Below are 19,099 nucleotides of genomic sequence, written 5' to 3'. Positions count from 1 at the left end.
ATTTCTATGTGTCAGGAAAAGCACTTCCACTGTCTGCTTAGGAAGAGATAAAGTGCGATAGGCTACATGATAAAGACTATGGAGGTGTTGAGAAATGTTGACAGATTAGTGAAATCTGTTTGTCAGTGTGGACGCTCCTGCACCACCCAGATTAGTTACACTTCCAGTCGGCTGCTAGTTAGATATTGACTGTGTGTCAAAACCAAGTGAGATGTCCACTCTCAGACGATTTAGGGCAACTTGATCGCTTGGGAATGCGAATATGATGCAGAAAAATCTAAGAAGACAGCTGACAATGTTTAGTGACACAGCCACTGACAACAACATCACACCAATAAAACAAAGACACGACCAAACAGCCCCACCTTCATCCTCCAAGCCTTTTAAACCAGCAACATCACAGCTATGTGAAATGACAGGTTGAGGCTTGTTAGCTCGCAAAAATAGTTCATATGTGGGCTTAACTAGCTGGCTAACGCTGCTAACGCTAGCTTAGCGCTGCCGCGTAACTGACTGACCGCCGTTAATCGCTGAAGCTCAAACCTCTTACCTCTTTTAACGGCCTCATCAAACGAAAGGAAGCCTATCCGTGACTCTTTGGCGCCCATGGTGCCCTCATTTCATGGCAATGGCAGAAATGTGTAGAGTGTGACCGGTGCCTGTTGCCTTGTTTTGCGTTGTTTTGTTTTTTTCCCCTCTCTCTCTCTCGGTATGGTGTTCCTCAAGTCAAGCGGTAGAGTTTAGCGTTATCAACGAATGACGCGTCTAAGCGACGACGCCTCCATACTTGATCACGTGACATTTGTCCAATCAGAATGCAGCGTCAGTTTTACGCAAGAAACGCAACACTGACGCATACGCATAGAAGCTTTTCGTCCAGAGCTGGCTGTCAAGTCGTCGACTTTAATATCCGTGGTTGATATTAGCTTGCTTGTGTGGTGCCAGTTTAACCAATTTGCACCTTGTTGCATCAGCGCAACAACACCATTTTCAACTTTTTCCTTGGTGGTCAGTTTAATATCTTTGTGTGGAGGCAGCACATGTTTGCTCTGTAGAGCCCTCAGCTATTTTAATTCGTTTTATCCCCCACCAAAAATATGATTCAAATGTGCTATTGGGTAGTTTTGAAACATTTTGAGTCGTATAAATTATTTGTATGCTTTAAAATAGCTTAAATAAGTTTATTACCTCAGCATTGTTCTATTCTAAAATAAATCAGAAATGTTTTTGGTCTTGCGTAACGTTTTGACCAGTGCAATTTGATCATTTAGTAATGTGCTATGCTTTTATTATTTTTATTTCTAAATTTCTAATTTCAGTTAGCCTATAATTTTAGTCACTTTAGTAATTAAACTTCCAACTATTTTATTTCAGTTAGTTGCTTGTCAACATTTCAAATTTTCCGTAAAGGTGGCAACATTTATAATCCAATATTTTTTAGTTTTAGCCTACCTCAGTTTTATTTCAATGTACAAAAACGTTTTGACTCTTATTTTTAAGGAATGTATAATCTACACAGAATCAGATAAGTAATTATGCAAATCAGTGCACATATGCATTTTTTCGCTAACCTTTCTTTGATCTTATATCAAGCTTCCAGACGCTTATCTTTTAGCGCCCTCTATGGCATTTAGTGTGTTGCAACACGAATGACTCTTGCACAGCAGAGAGGAAGTAACAGATTTGAATGGAAGTATAATTGAGGAAATGTTAGATGAACAAGGATTGATTTGCCTTAATGTTGGTAACAAGGATATATAAGAATCAGCGTTGGATCTTATAGTTTCTGAAGATATGGCTTGGAAAAGTTTGTGGGAAGACTTTAAGGAGTCAACTATTGGCAGTGACCATATACTGCAATATTGAAATAGAGGTGCAGATAACAGAAAAAGATTACACCTGTATGGAAACTAAGCAATGTAGATCGGAATACATTTAAAATAGAGTAAGATTACTTCAATTAAGTGAATTAGATATCGATGTAGAAGAGTATAACTCCATCATTTGCAGTGCTATAATTCGGCAATGGAGAAAATTGGGATGCCATTAAAATCAAAGCTAAGGAAACATCTCCAGGGGAAGGTGGTATTTGATACAGCATGAACACCTGTCTGAAGAGGCAAGTCAGGTTATACTAAAACTAAAGTATTGATAACAGGTACGTTCCCCAGCTGGAAACATTTAATTGTTATTCCTATTAAAAAAACCTGGAAAGGAAGTCAATATAGACCTAGCACTGCCATCAATTATGTGTGCAATTGTGGAAAAAAAGTCAGATGTAAGAAAGGCTCAAGTAAGAAAAATGTTGTAGCAATATTCTTTGATATGGAGAGAGCCATGACATGTTATGAAAAGAGGAGCTTCTGATTAAATTTAAATCATTAGGTATAGGTGGCAATTGGGTAATGGATTTTTTTAATCGGACAATGCAGGTTATGTAAGTACATCAGTCTCAGATATAAAATTTAAAACGTAACACCTCAAGGAAGTGTGTGTAGTCTGCTCTTATTCAATATAATGATTCATGATATTTTTAAGAATGTTGAGCCAAGTACTAAATTTTGGATGACGGGGCAGTGTAGATAAGAGGACGAAATATTATGAACATGGCAAAAAAGGTCCACATCGCAGTATCAGGTTGAGGAGTGGGCAAAGAAATGGGTCATTTCGTTTATCTACAACTAAAACCCAAATAATGTGTTTTTCAAAAAAGAAAAACACAGATAAGATTCATACTATATATTACAGATTCTGGGTCTTTTGATCCGTCTGTAAAATATCTCAAATATTACAGTATTTTTGTTTTTAAGTATTGTTTCACTAAATGTTCAACTGTCGTGACCTTATTTCCTTTATGTGTCTAAGGCATAGGAAACGACCATGAGGCACTTGAGGTAATGGCACACTTTGAGTGTATTTCCACTTAGACCCATTATTTGGGCCGTTCTATTTCCTGTCCATCTTTTGCTCTTGATGTGTGTTCCCAATAACTCTCATGAAACAGTTGAGTGTATATCCTAAGTCCTATTAATGATACTCAATAATTCATATATTTGTTGCCATCCCACTTCTATATTTCATCACCCATTTCAACTTTCATTCACAGGAGAAGTACTAAAAGCCCCAAAACACATTCTCAGACCGCATATGCGTCACATTTTTTATCACTTGCTGTTCCATACAGCCATAATCAATTGCTGATCTTATAATTGAGCAATATATGTTATTGACTGAACTGCAGCTTGCCCCCATCACAATACCTGACATCTCATAACATCTAATGCTCTTTTGCAACTTGTAATCAGTTTCTCAATATATATTAAAAGTCAACTGTTTTATCATGCATCCTCCAAAAAATTTCACTACATCTACCTGCTCAAGAATTTGACAGTAGGAATAGCAGTATATGTTCCAAAATTCCATATAGCTGTTAAAAAGAGGATTTCAGAAAATGTAATGGTGTTCGCTGAGCTTGTGGCAATCTGGCTCATAGGTAAAAGAATAATTTCTTTCACCCACTGTATGCTCTGACTCTTTAGCAGCTCTAAAAGGCCTGAAATATGGTAATTCTTACTAGACATGTTATAATAGCCTATAGGATATATTGGAACTAGTGTACATAGCCTACTGCATAATCAAGGTATTACCATTAATTTTCTTTGGATTCCTGCACATGTAGGAATAGAAGGAAATGAGAAAAAAAAAACTCTTTAAAATGCAATAAAGTTGAAATCACAATTCTCATGAGCAAATCTGAAACCAAGGCAATTATCAGAAAAGCTATATATACAATTAATATATAGCAGGAAATGTGTGATAGAGGAAAAAAGGGAAGCCATTCATAAATTGAAGAAAATGTGGTAAGACGATTCAAAAGTTACAATATTAAGAAAAAAAGTAGAATCGATTTTATAACAAGATTATGTATAGGTTATAGCCTACTTAATGGTAAAATAAAAAAAATAAAAAAAATCATCATTATGGGTTTTGCAGGCATTGTAATAGAAGAGACAGTCGAACATTATACTGTACAGAGTATGAAAATGAATGACGAGTGTTGCTATTAAAAATTGCAGCAAAAAGTAATCCAAGACTTGATCTGATCTGTTGTCAAGAAAAGGTATGAAAGATGAGGTTTTGCGATAGGCTATATAAAAGCAACAAGATTATACTTGAGAATATAATTAAGTTATTAAGTAAGTAAATATTTAATTTAAAATGTTCTGTTTTCTTTATTATTATTATTATTATTCATTGGTGTTCCACACTCCAGTTCAGTTTGTGGTGGTAATGCACCTAAAGGCTGGTTTGTCAACCGTCAATAAACAGCAAGAAGAAGAAGACTTCTCCACAAGGTGCGCTGTCATGTAAATAAGAAACGAGTGACCGTTAATACCGTTTATATACTGTCTATGGTTAATACAGACACGTGGCGGCAGCAGCAGAAAGAGCATCATTTGCGATATGGGAATTCATGTCTTGCTGTATGTGCCCAATGTAATTGGTGAGTAAGTATTACGTGACTTCGATACATTAATTTCAGCAGCACAATTCATTTTACCGAATCAAAAATATGATATCACTTAATTTACGACACATTCAATCAGCAAACGTACCCTAAGGATGGTATCTATTTATGATACAAACTGTTTCTTTTTTATAGGTTATATCCGGATTCTTCTTGTTCTCAGTTCCTGGATGCTGTATAGTTACCCAGAGAATTTTGTACCCTTGTATGTGTTATCAATTATATTGGATGGTAGGTATTTACATTAAAACAAGGGAATTTATATCCTAAATATAGCCTATGCAATCTTAAAAATAAAGGTTCATCATGGAACCTTTCCAAAAATAGTTATATGGCACAACTACGAAACTTACAACAGGGTCAGAAAATATTTTCAAATGATTTAAAGTAAATTACATAATAATGATAATTTAAAACATACGTAATTTTGCATTTCATTTTTATTGTATTTCATGCTACATAAGTGAAGCTTTCCTTTATTTTACATAGGCTATTATAATTTATTCTACTGAAAAAATATACATGCAACATGAAAAATGCATCATATTAGGAGGAAAACCAGGAACTTCTCATACCCTATGCTCTCAGTTTGACAAATGTATGTCACTGCAGGTTAAAACCTTGGAGAACAAAACTTGTTCAATTATTAGTTTAAGTATATTTAACAAATGTTAGTATTCCATGAATTGATTCAGTGTTTTACCTTTGTGGCAGGGTTGGACGGCTGGGTGGCACGTAAGCTGAAGCAGACCTCCAGGTTCGGTGCATGGCTGGATGTGGTCATTGACAACGTAGGACGTGGCATGCTCTGGAACATGCTTTATGATGTAAGTTCAGTCAGTACTTGTTTGTCACGACGGACATATTTGTATTAGAAATTTTCACTTTGTATTCTGTGCTTGTGAAGTGGGGCTGGCTGGTGTCTTCACTAGAGTGGTGTGTATTTGTGTGCAACCACAATGCCAGAGGTGCCCAGTGGAAGAACACTTTCACAGAGAGCCCAGTTTGGGTGCAGGCAGTGATGGCAAAAGGTATCACAAGTTATTTGTTCTTTTTTAACATTAAGATTTTTTGGAAGCACAGAATGAATAGTGTTATTCTTCACGCAGGCTTCAAGACACCTTTGGGAATCCTGACAATAGCAGGTCTCCATGTTTTGCCTGTGTGGCTGTATGGCTACCAGCATGAGGTGCTGTCTCATGCTCTCTATGCCCCATACTGGCTACAGACTCTGGGGATTCTGGTGCTGGGAGCAGGCCGCTTGCTGTGCTTTGCAGTTGAGGTAAGGAACAAGTTTACCCAGCATTATCATAAAATATGGCCGCAATATTAATGTTTTTACTGTCACAATAGAGGCATTTGTATGTAAACAGTAATTGTTCATGTCATTTTGCAGATGTGGTGCATCGTAACCCATATGAAATTCTTATTGAATGAAGAGGAAGAAAAGAAGAATTAGGGATATATATATATTTATATATGCATTTGTGTGTGTATACCAAAAATATTTGTTATTAACTACCGTACTAATATAACACTAATATTAAATATGAAACACTAAATATTATTACAATTTAAAATAACTGTTTTCTATTTGAATATATTTTAAAATATAATTTCTCCAGTCTTCAGTGTCACATGACCCTTCAGAAATCATTCTAATATGCTGATTTGCTGCTCAAGATTTTTTGGTGGGGAACCGTGATTTTTTTGATGAATGGAGAATTCAAAAGTACAGCATTTCTTTGAAATATAAATCTTTTGTAACAATAAAAAGTATTTACTGTCACCTTTGATTAATTTAATGTATCTTTGCTTAAAGGGATAGTTCACTTTAAAATTAAAATTCTGTCATCATTTACTCACCCTCAAGTTGTTTCAAACCTTTATGAATGTCTTTCTTCTGCTGAACACACAGGAAGATATTTTGAAGAATGTCAGTAACCAAACAGTTAACTGGTCTTTTTCCTACTATGGAAGTCAATGGGACCAGTTAACTGTTTGGTTACTGACATTCTTCAAAATATCTTCATTTGTGTTCAGCAGAAGAAAGAAATTCATACAGGTTTGAAACAACTGGAGGATAATGTAAATGATGACAGAATTTTCATTTTAAAGTGAACTATCCATTTAATACAAGTATTAATTATAAAAAATTCTTACTATAATTTAGTTTTTTTTTTACCTCCTCCCCTTCGTAATTTATGAACTCTGTATCTTATATATATATGATTTAATCTTGCCTGGGATACTCTTTCTTTCTTTTTTTTTCATAAAAAAAAAAACACTTTGTTTTAAGACGGACAGTAATTTGAGAGGGATTTCCTAGAAACACCTGGTCATTAATTTTACAGAGGTACACGTGCTGAGTACAGTCTTTTATTAAATTTTTTGTTCAGCCACCAATCCAGCCGAAAGAGTGGTTTTTGTAGGATCCCGTTGCATTCAAGTCATAGACTCAAACATATCACATTGACTTCAGAAACAGGTGAAGAATAATCATGTAAAGGCCAAAAATAAAGCAATTTTAATACTTCAGAAGCAATATTGCTCATTGTAGTCTATAAGACAGCTCTATATTGTTTTTTTTGTGTTAGAAGTAGTTACAGATTTTCACAATGGTGGATACAAATGAGTTTAATAATGATTTGGTGGTTACAGATGTACAATGTACAGCAGACTCTACTGGGGGTGAGTTACATAAAGCCAATGACTGAAGAATATCCAAGCAGAGGCTCACTGTGGCACAGGTTACTGACATTTCCAGGGTAACAGTCAGTATCAATGTTAAACAACACAATTTTCAACTTTTTTTAGCCAAACGCTCCTAGAGTGTCTCCATTGGATATAGAAACGAACAGGTCTTTAAAACAAAATCATAAAAAGATCACATCCACTCATAGGTCATTACTTCAAGGATCGCCATCGTCCATCTGAAACAGCACTTTGGCTATATCACAATCTACACGTGTCAGCACGTCCGAGGACTTCGTTAAGATAATTAGCATCAAGAAGGCCCCACTTTATCGTTATCAACCCGTAAATACATTCTCCAACTCTGAGGGCAGATTTAGAAGAAAAGTGAAGGGTTTTACAGGGTAGTGACAGGATTGCTCTTATTGCCAGAGGATGCTTTTTATTAATTTCCGTGATCACTTTCAAGTCGCAAAGTTCATTGTTCTCTCGTTTCATGGGACATTAACTGCTCAGTATAAGATTGTTTTTCTGTCACTATGGAGCTCACTGGGACAATAACCACTCGTAGCTAGGCATCTACTTCTATATACAATTACTTAAACATGCAAAGAAAGAGAACGTTTGACCCATAAGCACCTTTGTTTTTGGGGGGGACTGTGGCCTATTCCGACTTAAAAAAACCAGTATGGATTTGATCAACAGTGATCAACCATCTTTCTAACCATGAAATGCCACTTGAGGTTGACGAATGAGCCCTTGAATCGACATTCAGAAGGAAGCAATCAGAGCTACGTATTAAATTCTTTCTGCATCCACCAAGCTTAGTTATTTCCCATGTGCATTATTTTCACATCTGATATGAGAACTCCACTAATATAGTCAATGGAAATGCACTTGTTTGCAAGATCACAGTTTATTTGTTACAATATTCCATCTCTCTAACCAAGGCAAATTCTCGTCCTTCCCTTGCGGTCTCTTTATGGTTTTGAGATTGTCTGATTCTTCACAATCAAACCCCAACCTTAACGATAAAGGGATTTTTAAGAAGTGAAAACGAGCATGTTCTAGCCATTCTCTAGCTCGGTTTACAGGGCGAAAGGTGTTTGAAATTCTGCAAGAAGTTTCGGCCAAAGCAAGCCATTTGAAAAAGGCTGACAAATTAGATCCCCACCAGCTGAGAGTCCTTTAAGACTAAGGCTGGGACTTCAGCTCGAGCTGGGGTCCTGGTGCTGCAGCCGTGATCGAGGGCTAGAAAGCTGCAAGACGTTAACAGCACATTCTACATGACTAGCCTGAAGCAAGGCTTTGTTTCAGCAAAAAAACAATGAGTTCACTATGAGCTGTGAGAAAAAAAATAGCCAATTTAATCGCAACAGTCCTCATTCAACTTGGTTACGAGTCTGTGTGGCTTTTGGATATTTGACAGAGGATCGGCAGTGAAATGAGTCGGACTGATTGGATTTGGAGTGTGGTACAGGTGCATTCAGTTTCAATATTGCACTGCTACTACACAACTGTGTGTGGATTCACACCCCTGCGCACTATACCGCAGGTTTACAATGACAGGTGCTGCGCTCAGCCCTTTTTTTTTTGGTGTGTCCAGTCAGCTGGCAGTGGGCCAGGGGTGTTAATCTACGCCACCCGGGGCCGAGCTCTGAAAGGAAAACAACAACGACCTGGGAAACCTGGTCCCGTAACTATCACCGCTCCAGCTTATATTGTGTGTGTGTGTGTATGCGTGAATAAGGCTTTGCTATGACAGAAAGCCGGCTTTGTGAACTCGTCCTCTCACTCCGTTTAGTTTATATTATGGCAATTTACTGTGGTCACACACGTATTATAATTATTAACAGAAGTTATTTTGGCTCATCTGTTTGCAACGTTACACCTACAAGTTGTAGCATACCTTGCATATAAATTATTGGCAGTTTAAAATAAGCTATGTCAGTACTAAGGGAATACAAAACCAGAAGAGAACTTAAAACAAGGTATCTAGAGCATTCGTAAACCCACTGGTCCATAAATTCCACACATGACATGAATTAATAATAAAAAAGCAAAAATAAACATAATGGTCCATAATGTAACATGGCTGGTCTCATTTTCCAGAGAGCACACAGGTAATCCTCAAATGCAAAGCTTTGCATTACATGAAGTCAAGCTCTAATCCTCGTGTTAATGGGGACACGGACATCTACGGATGTTCCTTCACTCGGTTATAGAAACGGCGGAGCTTTTATTTCATCGAATCTCCTTCTATGGGTGCATTTTCTGAGAGCACAATATAGATGATGTGGTAAAGTATTTCTGTAGTGTGGAGCAACTCTCTTTCAAATACAAAATAAAAAAGAACAGAGGGTGTGTTTTCAGTCTTTGTTGGACTTCTGTTTTTTTTTTATTCAACTCCACTTAAAGTCAGAGAAATGGTCTGGTTCTTCGAAGTTGCGAGAAGAGTGAACCGATTCAATGAATGGTTGCTTATCCATCAAGAGTGTTAGGATGGTCGGAAATATGTCATGGTTTTTCTCCCATTTTAAGGAAAATGGGCATGGGGAGTGGCTGGTACAAGTGAATTGACAATCCAAGAGCTTGAGAAGCTCAAGATGATGATCACACTCCCTGCCTGTCTTGACTACTTGTGAATAAATGGGTGTGAAGGAGTGAAATGTGGGTGGATGTGCACATCTATATGTTTCAGGTGGGCAGTGCGATAGGCTTCCCAGTCGTTAGCCCAAGCAGGAGCGTCCGGCACCGTGGCTCTGGGAAAGCAGGAAAGACTGCACCACCTGCTCTGTGACCTGGGGGCTCGTGTTGACGTCCTCCAGCGCGTTGGCTACTGCAAACTGCCTGTCCCTTAAACGATTCCAGTTGGACAGAATATTGTGGTACTCAAAGACCTTCTCGTAGTTCCCAACTGAGTTGTACAGTTTTATCAGGCCTCTGTAGTCATATTCCAGTCCACTGTATCCCTCCCCGAACAGCTTCTTGCCTGCAGGAAACAGACGAATAGTTTATGTTTAGGTTAAGAACAAGATTCTACATTTGAAGAAGAAATTAATACTTTTATTCAGTAAGAAAATGAATCAAAAGTGACAGAACTGTTTTTTTTTTTTACACCGTTACAAAGGATTATTTAAAATAAATGTGACATACTGGCAAAATGAGTCGGAACTTACTACTTCTGAGCTACTACTTTTGGTTGAATTTGAGGTTTTCCCAAAAATGTGTTCATTAAGCCCTTGTCTAGCGATCCCAACGCTCCAAATAGCAAAATCTAAAAGTATCTTTCTTTATACGTTTTCTGAGAGGAGTACCTTTCCTTTGTCCATGAAAAATGCAGTTTTTCGTTGCTCACTTCTTGATGACTGGCGCTTCCCCTCAAGCACAAGTTTGGTTTCGTTTTAAAGCGCAGCATTCCAACTTTGTGAATATTCATAGCGAATTGACATGAGTGAGTCTCGATGACATGAGTGTGAAACAATGAAATGTGATTTTCAAACTCATGCTGATGTGAACAAAACAATCATTACATCCAAGGCGTGCGCACGAAGACGCCTCAGACAGCGCGCGATCCCGATATACACACATACACAGAATTACAGTTTTTCAAAATGTCTTTCTTGGCGAGTATTCACGCAAACATGATCTGTTATGTCTTAAGTGAACATTTGGTTAACTGTTGTGAGAAAAAAATCTGATGAGTAACATTATATTAGATCTGTGCGGTACAGTAGGTCTTAATATAGGCTGTCTGTTTCATTTTATTCAAACAATTGTGGTATCATGTAAAAAAAAAAGTTTAATATATATATATTTTTATAGATAATAACTCACTTATTATCAACAACTCACATTTAAAAAATGTGCTCATTGCATCTCATTTAGCCAGCAAGGGTCACACATGCCGTTTTTGGAAATTAAAAAAAGTCTAAATAAATATAAAAACAAATCAATAATTTTAAAATGTTCCAAGTGACTTAATTATATTACATGTACATTATGAAAAATGGATATTCATTTTGAGATTTGGTTTTAACAACATTGTTAATGTAAACATTAAATCAATTAAAAAATATTAAATGAATTAAAAACAAAATATATATTTTTAATGTAAAATTAAATGATTAATCTTTAAAAACAACAACTAATTAAGCATTAGATGCTGGCAAAGGCAAACAAAATGCAAAAAGTGGAACTGAGCATAATTAAATAAACAATTTCGTCCAACAAATATGTCCAATATCAAACCGGCATAAATACCAATATTAAAAAAAAAAGACCAACAACTGAACAGAAATGTCATGCATGTCCACCCAAAATGCAACTACAAAAGTAACCCTCACCAATAGCGATGGAGCGCAAGTAGAGGCGCTCGGCGTCATCGTACTGATTCATGTCATAGTTATAAAGCGAGGCCAAGTGTCCCACTGACAGAGCCACCTCATAGTCCTCCTGTCCCAACAGCTGCTCCTTGATCTGAATGGCCTTGATGTGCATCTCCTCTGCCTCCTGCATTACAAATCACACCATGGAAAGGTCAGTCAGCCCAACAGCGACCTCAAAAGCACTCTGTTGAGTTTGGCTTACACAATAGAAAAAAAACATGGCTTTCACAACGATCCACTTGTGGTGATTTCCATATATTATTAATGGTAACATTCTTAAAGGTTTAAATAAGGAGGAACTAATAAAAACCTTGAATTTGCGCATGGATTGGTAGAGGCGGCCCAGGTTGCCGTAGTGTTTCGCCGTCTGAACGTTAAACTCTCCGAAGGCTTTTTTGGCCAACTGGAGGGAGGAGAGGTGCAGATCATGGGCTTCCTGCAGGAGGCGTTCCTCTGTTTCTTTGTTATGACAATCGATGGCAATCTCCTCCAGGATTAGGGCTTGAGATGTAACATCAGAATTACAAATTAGACTGAAGTAACATCAATGAAGTTCAATGAAGTAAAAAAAGAAGAAAACCCTAAACAAACTAAAGAGTGTAAAGATAATGCTACTTTGAACCAGTGCTACCATCTTAATGTTGTCATTCCAGTAATGCAGCGGTGAATGAGGGGAGTTATGAAAGCTTTTCAAAGTGCTAGTCTCACCTTTCACCCTCTTGGACGAGGCCAGAAGCAGATGGTCTTCAGGGAGAATGTGAGTTATGATGTCTATGGCACGTTCTGCGTGGAATCTAACAGCAAAATTCAAAGTATGAAACTGGTACGTTATTCGATAAACACTTCCAAGAAAAAAGAAAAACAATTCTAAAAGAACAACTTAATTGTGTTAAAGGTTAGGGCAACTACTGGACATCTGTGTCATGGACTTCTTAACACTCGAGGGACACATGAAATGGTATAAAAGTTCATATGAGATTAGTTGCAAACAAAAATACTAAGTTTCATCTTGTAAACTGGCAGCTTGCTTTTCAAGAAGTGACTCAAGACACCAATTAAATTATTCATATTTTCATGGTGATCGTAATAGGAGGAATGTTTGTCTGAACGATTATGTATTTTTCAGTGTTGCCAAATGAATTCTGTTTTTAGAGCGAGGGAATGCCACGTCACCCAACATTACAGCTTTTTGTAAAAAAATAAGTTAATTTAATGAAGGATTTATTCAGAATGATTCAAATGGATAACAATTAAGAGTTATTTTTAAACACTTCATTAAGAGAACCTGCTCATAAGAGTCATCTGTTTATGAATAATCTATAATCTAAGTGTCCAATATAATTCTATTTAGAAGCATCTGAATGTAAGCACTGAGTAGCGGTACAGGAATAGTTCATTTACCCACCCAGATGTCATCATAATTCTCTAAATTAACTAACTAATGCACTCAGGACAGGATTGAGACACTCACAGTGCGTTATCGAATTTTCCAGAGCTGTACTGATGGACGTAGGACGAATACGCCAGGTCCTCGTGTGCAGTTGCAACATGAATATTCTTTCCTCCAAACACGGATTGCCGAATATCGAGTGCAATCTGAAGAAAGAAAACGCACATTGTTTTTTGAGAAAATGTTTTATTTATACTTGGAAAGAACCCAAATTTTAAGTCATTCTTAGCTCACCTGGTAAATGACCACTGATTGGCAGATATTATCCACGTTTAAGAGATAAAATCCATAATCTAGTAGTGTATCGGAGTATTTTGGGTGCTTGTGCCCAAAATGTTCCCTGGAAACAAAATGTGGGAATACATAAAGCATTTCATCGTTGTAAAATCAAACATAATTTCAACATCACCCGCGCTTTAAATATACATGGTAGTTCTTACCGTGCCAAAAAAACTGCATGTTTTATCAGTTGTTCAGCTTTCCTGAACTCCCGCTTAACAACACAAGCCTGCAGGGATCAATTTCATGATGATGTTATGCGACAATGGATCAGAAGTTTACATCAATCACCAGCAATCAAAAGTTTACCAGCAAACACTGACCTTAGAGGCTTGTCTGAGAACATCAACTACTACTTTCACAGGTAAGCCGACAGTGATCTCCCTCATAGCCTCTATACACCACCTATAAGCCTAAACACATAAGGAACAACTGTAGAGCAGCCGTTCTCCAAACAGACTTCTGGTATTGTTGCATTGGGACTTACCTCATCATAGTGGCTTTTGGCAAATAGCAGGGCACACAATTCTCCATATAGGGCAGCCTTATTAGCCTGATGGCCGTGTTTGGCTAGTTTGTCCATGTAAGACTGGGCCAGTTTGAAAGTCTCTTCTCCCAGGTGGTATTTGCAGTTGCCATTACGCACATGAAGTAACCTGGCACACAAAGTCCCAATAACACATTAGTAAGACATTAATAACACTAAGTATGTCCCAATTTACGTAATTATTCACTATTCTATGCTGTTTTGTAGTATAAATAGTATGAGTAGTTAGGGCTGCACAATTAATAGAATTTTAATCACGATTATGATTTTGGCTTCCCGCGATCAAATTCGTGTGATATTTTAAATGCGTCACTCTGTTCATAGAACGCTCCATATGAACGTTTTTTTTTTTTTGCAAAGCCAATCTAGCGCTGGCTCCATGACGAGCCAATAATCAGAGTTGTTCCTTGCACCGCACAGCTTAGTTTCTAGATGTAGAAACTAGAATGTTTTGCCGGACTGGACAAAAGCGAAGCGAACTGGGCGAGATGAGACAGAGTGTGTCTGCGCGCGAGCAATAGTGCGCGAGAGAGTGTGTCTGGGCGCGAGCAATAGTGCGCGAGAGAGACCGAGGGTGTCTGCGCGCGCGGGTGTCTGCGCGCGAGCGATAGTGCGCGAGAGACTTCAAATAACAAGAGACTTCAAATAACAATGACAGAATTTTATTCACTGCCATCGGGATCCCGCTTACATGGCTACCTTCCAAATAAATCAATAATTTGACACAAAATATTGATTTAAAAACGATTGTATTGCTTCCGTGTCCATGACAACGCTCTGTTTTTCATGGCAACGGTGTGTTATCAAGAAATAACAGACTGCATTCTACATTAGAATTTAACCAAGCCATGTAATAATAGGTAATAATAATTATAACAGAAGATAAGATCTCTAGTCTATCCTAATAATTATTATAAATACAATGTATATAACATATAAATACAATTTAAAATATTAATAAATTATTTATTTTTATTTATTCTGGAGATGCACTGAATTTTGGTGAATAAGAGGACCCATTTTATTTTGATGCACATATTTGTACATTAGCAGGAAATGTAGCACAATATGGATGTAAAAAGCAGTTATAATTAGCCTATGTGACAAATCAACAAATAATCGTGATCTCAATATTGATCAAAATAATCGTGATTATCATTTTGGCCAAAATCGTGCAGCCCTATGAATAGTGTACATCACATTTTAAATACCCAGACGCACTTCATTAAATGAAAAAAAACAAGTGTGGAATATTGGACACTTCATGCACTCAACTGTCACAGCTTAAATTACGTAACGGAGGGGGGGGATCAGACAAAACAACCTTATAAAATTCATACACAACATGGTTGAGTACATAGCGCACAATGTATAGAGCGTCATTTGGGACACAAGTACTGTTAAAATGACTAACTGACCATTTACTGCTAGAAGAGACTCCAGCTGACTATTTACTCACCTCACACAGCACTCGACTGCACGATACCAGTGAAGAACCTCATCATGTAATGTGCACAGCTGGAGACAAGACAGAAAGACTTTCTCTGCATCTCCATACCAACCGGCATCTGATAAAAAGCCACCTGAGATGGAAGAAAAGTATTATTACAATTACAACAGCTTGTTATTATAAGCTGAAAGAGCAGAAAAGTGAGCACCATACCTAAAACAAAGCCAAACTGAATAGCTTTCTCTTTCACGTGCGCATCTGACTCTGCTATGTATGAACATCGGCGGCTGAAGGAGTTGGCCAGGACTGAAGCGACCTTCACACCGTGGTCCATCAGAGCCTGGAAGCAGTGGTGTAAGAGGTGCCTGTGGAAGAAAACATGTTCTGTCTTTCATCTAATCAGTATCCATGTTAAAAGTGACTTACACATATATATTTTTTTCCTGAGGTGAGGGTATAGGGGTGATTCTTTAACGTTATGCAATGACAAATATTATAGTAGCATTACTACTACAGTTGGACCAATTCAGTTTTTTAAAGTTGATATCTAGAGAGCAGATTGGCTTATATAAAGCCAATGCATATAACATTATATATATATATATATACTATCGTCCAAAAGGGGGTCAGTAAGATTTAGTTTTTAAAGAAATTAATAATTTAATTTAGCCAAGATGCCTTAAATTGATCAAAATTGACAGTAAAGTATTTTTAAATGTAATTTTCACAAAAATATTAGGTAGCACAATTGTTTTCAAAATTGATAATAATAAGAAATGTTTCTTGAGCCCCAAATCAGCATTAGAATGATTTCTGAAGAAAAATGTGCCATTGAAGACTGGCAGCTCAAAATATAGCTTTGCTAAATTAGTAGAGGATTTCATTTTTGCTGGTTTCAGCATCATGAGTCGAAGACCATCACTACATATATTAGTCTTCAACCAAGTCTGGCAAAGATACCAATGAAGGCTTGTTGTACCATATACATCATGTGAGATTTGAATCATCAGACCAAAATACACACACACACACATACTCTCTCATTCAGTCTGGCCATATACACATCATTAAGGTATGGCTTTGAGCTATATTACCTTGACAGATTCACTCAGCTGTCAATTACCTTTTGTCAGAGGCCCTGAGGACTTTAGCAAAGACCTCCAGCTCACAAAACTCCCCTCCCAGCTGGCAGAGCCGGCCTTGCTGGTAAAGCTGGAACACATGAAGAAATGTGAGATTGTTGACCCTACTGTACATGTGTGACACAACAAAGACAACTCAAGCTTTCCCTTGGGGGTGCCAAGGCCTAGAAAACCAAGAAAAGTAGCAATTATAAAGACAGAATGTGCAATCAGGAAGAGTTTGTGCAAGACCAATTCGTAACGTGTGCCAATAATATTGTTTGTGTTATGGCACATTTGGTTTTCGACACCAAATTGACTGATCTTACAAACAAATGAAAAATAATGTAATGATTAGGCCTAAATGGTCAAATGATATACACAGAAGAGTATTTGAACCCTTACTGTTAAATTTGAAGCTAAAAACTATGATCATCCTAAATCAGTGGTATTCAAACTTTTTGACTCCAAGGACCCCAATTTTCCACAATAATTGTATGTGTGTGTCTGTGTGTGTATATATATATAGCCTATATCATTTTTTGGTACTTTCAATTTCTACCTGGTAGAATTTTAGACCTTGGCATAACTAGAACAATTTATATTCATTATAAAAATGCCCATGGAGTTATAAGACTTTATTAATTTACATGACTTTTCCACATCTAGGTATCACACTTTTAAAATTAGGTTACCTCATTTATCTAGAACTTTCAAGACAGTGGGAACACAATTCCTTCTTAATATATTATATATTTTTTTGCTATTTTGTCATATTTCCATGCTTGTTTTGTCATATTTGAAATCTTAAGTAATCTTTACATCCCCTTGGAAGTTTGCTGAGTCCCCCTGTTTGAGAACCACTGCCCTAAGCAGATCTCTACTTTAAGCAAAATAAAAGTCTCCAAACTACCTACAGAAAGAACAATTACATCAATAAACCTTATCTGGTCTAATCTAATGGGTTCCTTCCAATTAAACTTGATTTGTCATTTCAACTATATCTACAAACCAAATAATAAATACAGTCCCCTCTCAACAGTTTGGCAATACAGAAATGCAGAATATTTATTGTCTAAAGTGAGGAATGATGAAGGTTTTAAGGTCATTTGTCACAACAAACTCGGATAGCCTTTGAACGTCTAATAACATATCTGCCAAGTGCCAACTTAAATGTCCAAAAACGCAAATAGAATTAAAAAGACAAAAGGGCAACTCAAGCAGGTCACACGAAGTGGCCTTAAAATGCATGTCAATTTGACACATATTTCATTTTACAGAACGATTAATATGAGATCAAATAAGTAATTTGGTCCCATTAGTTAAGAAAATCATTTTAGGATAAGAAAATTGTAGGCTTTAGAAAATCATCTCTTTTCCTCCAAACAACAACAACAACTCTCAAATCAAGAAGTAATTTAAAAATAATTGGCAATTAAATAATTAACTAAGATTAATAAATGCTTTCGAAGTATTTTCATTGTTCATGTTATTATATTGGAACCTTATTATAGTCACTTTTGTCTTTCTGTTTATTAATTGTTATCACAGTAACGTTAGTTGGTGACAAACCATTCAACCCATATTTGCAGATGTCAATTATGTCATACAAAACTTGTTAGAAACACGGTTATGTTTTAAATACTCACATGCCATTATAGCTAGTACCCATAAATTAGGTTAACAGGCTAAAAAGTGAAATGTCATAGTGTTTTATGTTTAACTAGTCTTGACCCAGAGAGCTATATCTCATTCAGCAGCAGATAAGCTAACTTACAGTCTAAGATAACTGGAACATAGTGTGCACTTCATTCAGTCTTAACCTAAACTGCCACACAGAAATGAGTGTACTCTTAAACCAGAAAACCTTAACGGTTAAATCGTCTCGTAGCTCGAGTGTCTCATAACTAGCGCTGCACTGAGAGCTTCAGCTTGAGTCAGTTTTTGTTAGCCAAGCTGCTAGTGAAAAGTGTCAGATGCTTTGACGTTTGTTCCGCAATGCACTCATGCACTGTCCTTCTTACCTTGTAGTACACATCAAACTGTATATTTTCAGGCAGAGAGCGGATGTCCCGTCGCGATCGGCCGTAGTTGTCTACCACGGCTGAGATAGCGGTGTTGTACAGGGTCTCAGGGATCCATTCCAGTTCCACCGCGGCCATATTGTTTTCTTTCACTAAATCCAACCACAGCCCCCCCTCTTCCACTCCTACTTTTACCTCCTTCGCTACCTGATCGAGGTAAAACTCTTTACTCTGATGCTCCTCATACACCCCCGCAGCTGGAAGCGCTTTTTGAGTTTGAAACGGACTGTAGTGATAGGGAACACAACCCTAAGGTTATGCTCTCATGTTTAAAGCTCATCCCCGATCGAGATGCCCCGCCCACTCTATGACACTTTAGATAATGACGTAGCGCTAGAGCTCCGCTCGAACTCAGTGAACGCGCATTTGACTGTAGATCAAAATAACGGCCGCTGGGAGGACGACGGTAATCTCGCAAGAGTAATCAATTTTTTTTGTGTCATATCAATTAACGTTAGCCGTTTTAATGTTAATGTGTCAGTAAGCAAAATTAACCTTTAGCAGGTATATATATTTACAATATACAACCTTTCTTTTCTGGGAAAATGGAACGAAAAG

The 19,099-nt window shown here is 37.2% G+C and overlaps 3 protein-coding genes across 5 annotated transcripts in view; 1 reads left to right on the top strand and 2 right to left on the bottom strand.

The window, feature by feature from the left end:
- Positions 1-789, bottom strand: part of usp32 (ubiquitin specific peptidase 32) — a 47,269-nt gene extending 46,480 nt beyond the window's left edge. For 2 of the 3 annotated variants that reach the window (XR_013797195.1, XM_079609802.1), the window contains exon 1: positions 551-789. Coding sequence is in view for 2 of the 3 variants with exons in the window: in XM_079609802.1 (XP_079465928.1) it covers positions 551-608 (58 nt within the window). In the remaining variant the exon portion in view is untranslated. The remainder of the gene's footprint in view (positions 1-550) is intronic. The other variant, XM_079609803.1, reaches the window with a different exon arrangement.
- Positions 790-4,323: 3,534 nt separating this feature from the next.
- On the top strand, positions 4,324-7,067 carry LOC306997225 (CDP-diacylglycerol--glycerol-3-phosphate 3-phosphatidyltransferase). The gene is made up of 6 exons (XM_079610438.1): positions 4,324-4,504; positions 4,664-4,759; positions 5,243-5,355; positions 5,436-5,559; positions 5,638-5,810; positions 5,925-7,067. Exons 1-6 carry the CDS (start codon positions 4,465-4,467, stop codon positions 5,985-5,987), a joined length of 609 nt encoding a protein of 202 aa, XP_079466564.1. The 5' UTR covers positions 4,324-4,464; the 3' UTR covers positions 5,988-7,067.
- Positions 6,893-18,894, bottom strand: appbp2 (amyloid beta precursor protein (cytoplasmic tail) binding protein 2). The gene is made up of 13 exons (XM_079610437.1): positions 18,482-18,894; positions 16,460-16,548; positions 15,550-15,701; positions 15,346-15,469; positions 13,827-13,995; positions 13,663-13,752; positions 13,501-13,568; positions 13,295-13,400; positions 13,082-13,206; positions 12,319-12,404; positions 11,921-12,111; positions 11,569-11,734; positions 6,893-10,214 (listed from the first exon to the last, which is right to left on the bottom strand). The coding sequence occupies exons 1-13, from the start codon at positions 18,617-18,619 to the stop codon at positions 9,952-9,954; spliced, it is 1,767 nt and encodes a 588-aa protein (XP_079466563.1). The 5' UTR covers positions 18,620-18,894; the 3' UTR covers positions 6,893-9,951.
- Positions 18,895-19,099: the final 205 nt, after the last annotated feature.

This window comes from Phoxinus phoxinus (genome assembly GCF_949152265.1).
Source record: "Phoxinus phoxinus genome assembly, chromosome: 4".
NCBI lineage: Eukaryota > Metazoa > Chordata > Actinopteri > Cypriniformes > Leuciscidae > Phoxinus > Phoxinus phoxinus.
Note: the sequence above shows the minus strand (reverse complement) of the source record. Positions and strands in the feature narration are given on the sequence as shown.